At 45.3% G+C, this 6,000-nt stretch overlaps 1 protein-coding gene across 1 annotated transcript in view; it reads left to right on the top strand.

Moving 5' to 3' along the window:
- The first annotated feature begins 810 nt into the window (after window positions 1-810).
- Window positions 811-6,000, top strand: part of LOC135561626 (putative proline-rich protein 21) — a 49,219-nt gene continuing 44,029 nt past the window's right edge. The window contains exons 1-2 of the mRNA XM_065003348.1: window positions 811-899; window positions 1,078-1,249. Of these exons, the coding sequence (XP_064859420.1) occupies window positions 811-899; window positions 1,078-1,249 (261 nt within the window). The remainder of the gene's footprint in view (window positions 900-1,077; window positions 1,250-6,000) is intronic.

Genomic DNA, 6,000 nt, shown 5'->3' with positions numbered 1-6,000 from the left:
TATATTATAAAATTATAGTATATTATATGGCTATGCTCCATGCCATGGGCTGTGGTCTAGTTCATTTAGAAGACTAGATATGCTTATAAGTCCTGTGCCATTATTTTATATTATATGATTTTATAGTGAGAAGAATATAATTGAACTTGAATAAAATAGACAGGATGTGCATATGAAGTGGCTATGTTGACCGTACAAGTTGTTACTTGAAACAGGTCCTAGATTTAGAGTTCCTTGGCAAATGTCATTTTGAATGGTACGAAACATTAGAATGTCTTAGAAAACGAACATGTATGGGCTGCATGGTATGAACCCTTTCTAGTGGCATCAGAACTCTGCTTTCACACGGGATTGCACATAGAAATGTCTGGGCTTATAAGAACACTTATTTCACTTCACGCGTCAACCAATGTTTGAGGAGCTTGCAGCCTCTCACTGTCTGTCAGGTGATACTCCTCCCAAACTCTGTATGCCATGGGCTCTCCAACCATGTTCCTGCAGCTACCCAGTACTCTGTATGCCATGGGCTCTCCAACCATGTTCCTGCAGCTACCCAGTACTCTGTATGCCATGGGCTCTCCAACCATGTTCCTGCAGCTACCCAGTACTCTGTATGCCATGGGCTCTCCAACCATGTTCCTGCAGCTACCCAGTACTCTGTATGCCATGGGCTCTCCAACCATGTTCCTGCAGCTACCCAGTACTCTGTATGCCATGGGCTCTCCAACCATGTTCCTGCAGCTACCCAGTGCTCTGTATGCCATGGGCTCTCCAACCATGTTCCTGCAGCTACCCAGTACTCTGTATGCCATGGGCTCTCCAACCATGTTCCTGCAGCTACCCAGTACTCTGTATGCCATGGGCTCGCCAACCATGTTCCTGCAGCTACCCAGTACTCTGTATGCCATGGGCTCTCCAACCATGTTCCTGCAGCTACCCAGTACTCTGTATGCCATGGGCTCTCCAACCATGTTCCTGCAGCTACCCAGTACTCTGTATGCCATGGGCTCTCCAACCATGTTCCTGCAGCTACCCAGTACTCTGTATGCCATGGGCTCTCCAACCATGTTCCTGCAGAGACCCCAGTACTCTGTATGCCATGGGCTCTCCAACCATGTTCCTGCAGCTACCCAGTACTCTGTATGCCATGGGCTCGCCAACCATGTTCCTGCAGCTACCCAGTACTCTGTATGCCATGGGCTCTCCAACCATGTTCCTGCAGCTACCCAGCGCTTCATTTGAGAAATCTGTTCGGGCCCATCGATAGTAACGTGTTTTTACAATGAAACATACACTCTATATATACAAACGTACGTGGACATTCCTTGAGTTTTAAAGGCACGACACTGTTTTGATGATAAGTCTTCGATGTGATTTTTTCCGATTGCATTTGTATTGATGTCAGAGTTGTTAGAGGAACAACAGAGCACTGAGTCCCAGGCCATTAGCGACCTGATGGAGAGTTGGATACTGCCAATGCATTTTACAGAGTGCATAAGAGGAGATTACAGTGACTCAACGGTCACGTGGAATCTGACTGCGATCGTGACTCATGGCTGCCGGTGTGGTGGTAATATGTTCACCCCAACAACTCTAGTCCATCTTTAGCCCAGTAGGACTGACATATTGGGGTAAAAAAAAAAAAATGCCCGAACAGATTTCTGTTTCTAGTTCTTCCCTGCTTCTAGGAATGTGTTTTTAAAAAAGTGTGTTCCCTGCAAAATGGTGCCCGTGTGAGGAGGATCCTTTGTCTCTTCGTATTTCACATCATGATAATATTAGTGCAGTGCCTTCAGAAAGTATTCATACCCTTGGACTTTTTCCACATTTTGTTGTTACAGCCTGATTTCAAAATGAATTCAATGGATTATTTTTCTCAACCATCTACACACAATACCCCATGACGGCAAAGTGAAAATATGTTTTTATAATTCTTTGCAAATGTATTGAAAATGAAATAGTGAATTCTTCACACACTTTAATGAATCAGTAGAGGCTGGTGGGAGGAGGTATTGGAGGATGGGCTCATTGTAAAAGCTGGAATGGAATTAACTGAACGGTATCATGTTAGAATCACCTTTGGCAGCGATTACAGCTGTGAGTCTTTCTGGGTATGTCTCTAAGAGCTTTGCACACCTGGATTGTACAATATTTGCACATTATTCTTTCAGAAATTCTTCAAGTTTTGAAAAACCTCCCTGGTCTTTGAGGTCTGTGTTTGAAATTCATTGCTCGACTGAGGGACCTAACAGATAATTAATTATTGTATGTGGGGTACAGATATGAGGCAGTCAATCCAAAATCATGTTAAACACTATTTGTCCATGCAACTTATTATGTGACTTGTTAAGCACATTTTTACTCCTGAACTTATTTAGGCTTGCCATAGCAAAGGGGTTGAATACTTATTATAAACTGGGTGGTTTGAGCTCGGAACTCTGCGTTGCGTCGGGCATAAGAACAGCCCTTACACATGGTATATTGGCCATATCCCACACCCCCTCGGGCCATATTGCCTAATTGACTCAAGACATTTCAGCTTTAGATTTTGTATTAATTTGAAAACATTTCTAAAAACATAATTCCATTTTGACATTATGTGGTATTGTGTGTAAGCCAGTGACACAGAATCTCAATTGAATACATTTCAAATTCAGGCTGTAACACAAGAAAATGTGGAAAAAGTAGAGAGATGTGAATAATTGCAACAAATCCAGCAGTGAAACCGAAACCCATTTAATTTCTCCATAAATGTTTGCAGGTGTACAGAGTGTTCTGGAGTCCTTGAACTAGACCTATCTAGCCCCCCCCCACCCCACACACACACACACACACTGGTCTCCAATACAGCACCTCGGACCCTAGGCATGTCTGCTGCACACATACTGTTTACATGGGAGAGATAGCAGATATACAGGTGAGGGTGGTGTGTGTGTGCGTGTGTGTGTGCGTGCATGTGAGGGTGTCTGTGTGCGTGCGTGCGTGTGAATGGGGGTTCTTTGATGACCTGACGTCAGCCTCCCCCTCCTCTTCCCTCTCTCCCACAGGGGACACATAAGAGATGCAGGGTCAGAGAGGAGGCGAGGGGGGAGGTGGGAGGAGTAGACAGGAGCATAGAGAGAGATAAGGCACTCTCTCATTCATGTATACAGAGCAGGTATGATTGTCAGCCAATTATAGGCGCTGGAGCAGGCATGATTAATCTGCCGAGAGCAAAGGGGGATCCGCCGGACTGGCCTAAGCTGGAGATGCTGGGGAGGCAGGTACGCTATGTTAGACCCCAGGGGGTTTATTCAGACCCAAATCAGTCTCTGCCATCACATACACACATGGCTGCTAGCACTCGAGACACTCAAGATTAAGATGGTATTGGCCAGTTTGGAGAGACAGAATCACAAAATCACAAAGAAAGAGAGGTGGGAAGAGAGAGAGAGAGAGAGAGAGAGAGAGAGAGAGAGAGAGAGGGGTTCCCCCTCCCTGAACAGCTGATAAGTTACTGGATCTCATCTTCTCCAATTGTTTCTCCTTAGTTCTCAGCTTAATCCCTCAAACAGGACCACTTCTGACGAATCTGAGCAGGAAATCTAACAGGAGGGCCCATTGAGAGAAGAGAGAGAAAGAGAGAGGCAGAGAGCGAGGGAACGATAGACAGAAAAAAAGGGGCTACTAGAAAGACAGCAGTGACATTGACTGATGTTTGAGCGCTCTCCCTGATTCGCTGATTAAACCCATCAATCTATATGCAGAACGGGTGTCCGATGCAAATAGGACCAATCAGGCGGGACAAAATGGTTTTGTCAGGAAGTTATGGAAATAAAGGCAGGCGGTAAAGTAAGAGAGGGGGAGAGCCGGGAGATCTGATAGCGGGGAGCACTGGAGGTGTGATGGTCCAAATTAGGGTGATTACATGGTCCTGTTCCTCTCTGTTTGGTCCAGCTCTGACAACCAAATTGCTCTGCCATTCTCTTCTCTTTCGCTTAGTGGCCAAAGCCAGGCTCGGGCTTGCCGATGTATGCAACAATACACATGCAATTGCTTGGCTGGACCACCTTGGGGAGGAATTTAAACAATAACATGTACCTTTTACAGAGGAAAGGTGGTCTGATACTCACAGACATTATATCCTTTCAAGCTGAATATATTTCAGGGAATATGTTGTGATCAACAGCCAAATATAGGTTTGTTTCGACCCAACAGCTAAGGACATTGTGATTGCTCTTTTCAACATGCATACATGTATTATTAGCCTCTTTGAGAGGTTTTGAATTCTGTTCCATAAGCAAAGGACATGTGTTTGTCCATGACACAGAACTGTGTGTGTATGTGTGTCCAATGGAACAGAACAGATTGCTAATGCTATCTTTGGTGGAGCGTCTTCTCCTTCCCCTGGGAACACAACATTGGCTACGTCACATGACCAGTGTATCAGAACATGCCTGCGACACCACTGGCACTAAGCCCATTTGAATAGACATGGAAGGAGAGAAGAAAAAAAAATAAGAAAAAAAATAGATTTTCTCTGTGAAAAAGAGAAAGAGCATGTTCTCTTAAGAGAAGATTGAAGCTCTCTCCAGACCAAGCATCAAGCCACTAATTCCAGACAGGGTCTTGTTGTTCCTTTGTGTTGTTTTCTCTGTCTGCGTGCCCGCCAAAGCCTGACCATTTCAATATCTCTGCCTATCTAATAGCAGTCATTCCACAGTGGATTCTCTTTCCTCCCTCTCTCATCTTTCTCTCCCTCTCGATTTCTCTCCCTTGGCTCCTGAGTATGTGTGAGTGAGTGAGTGAGAGTGTGTGTGTGTGTGTGTGTGTGTGTGTGTGTGTGTGTGTGTGTGTGTGTGTGTGTGTGTGTGTGTGTGTGTGTGTGTGTGTGTGTGTGAGTCTCAGGGAGTCTGGGTTCTCTCTCAGTGAGAGTGTGGCACACTCTTCCTCCCCTCCAGCCAATTCCGATCCGAATCAGTTTAATTAAGTAACAAATACTGTTGGCATAGTAACAGACCAGCTAATTTATCATGGGACATAGTCTGTGAGACGGACAGGTTGCCCAGCAACAGCCAATGGTGGCGCAAAGACGGGCCAATGACAAATTGCATGAGATGCAGATGCTTATGATGGGGGGCTTCCGTTTAACTGGCGCTTGCATGGTAAGGGAGTGTGTGTGTGTGTGTGTGTGTGTGTGTGTGTGTGTGTGTCTATGAATGTGTGTTTGTGTGTGAGGAATCTCCAGGAGGCAGATTGGGATAAGGGGGGTCTGGGCCGGTCGAGAGGTGAGAAGGAAGGTGAATAAGTGGCACACAGCCCAATGTCGGCCTCCAGTGCCCAGATCCCAGACCTCATCCTAATTGTGTTCTCAGTGAGTGTATGTGTGTGTGTGTGCATTTTGTCCCTCTGGTAATGAAGTGTGTTGTGAGTTTACACCATCATTCCCCTGCTGACTGTGTTTATCCCCAGATTCCTCAGAACCATGGCAATCCCAGGGTGGAGAGAAAGTGTGTGTGTGGATTTGAGTACGCATGTAAAGAATGGTAATTTCATGATGGAGACGCACAGCTCCAAGGGACTGTTTCTACTGTTGCTACGCCGGGGTCGTCTAGGAGATGTAAATATTACACCCGAATAATCAACGGAATCATTTTAACACCGGTTTGTTGTTGCTGCTGCATGACACACACACACACACACACACACACACACACACACACACACACACACACACACACACACTGAAGTCTCAATGGCCTGGCCTTCAGCAATGCCTTATGTCTTCCTCTGTACTAGAGTCTGTTATTCTAAGAGAGGTAAAAAACAGTGACTGATGGGTGATGCTTTTGGATTACATTGTCATCCTAGCATGAGTATAATAAATATCAATCTGTTAGGCAGTCCTAAATACTGTAATGTGCAAATGGCTCGTTTCCTACTGCATTTCGGTGTACATCTCTGGCCTTCTAGTTCTCTGCACGCTGAAGTATGATGGTACGATGAACATTTTGAATTATT

Source organism: Oncorhynchus nerka, linkage group LG18 (assembly GCF_034236695.1).
Source record: "Oncorhynchus nerka isolate Pitt River linkage group LG18, Oner_Uvic_2.0, whole genome shotgun sequence".
Classification (NCBI taxonomy): domain Eukaryota; kingdom Metazoa; phylum Chordata; class Actinopteri; order Salmoniformes; family Salmonidae; genus Oncorhynchus; species Oncorhynchus nerka.
The sequence above is the reverse complement of the archived record's forward strand: the minus strand, read 5'-3'. Positions and strand labels throughout refer to the sequence as shown.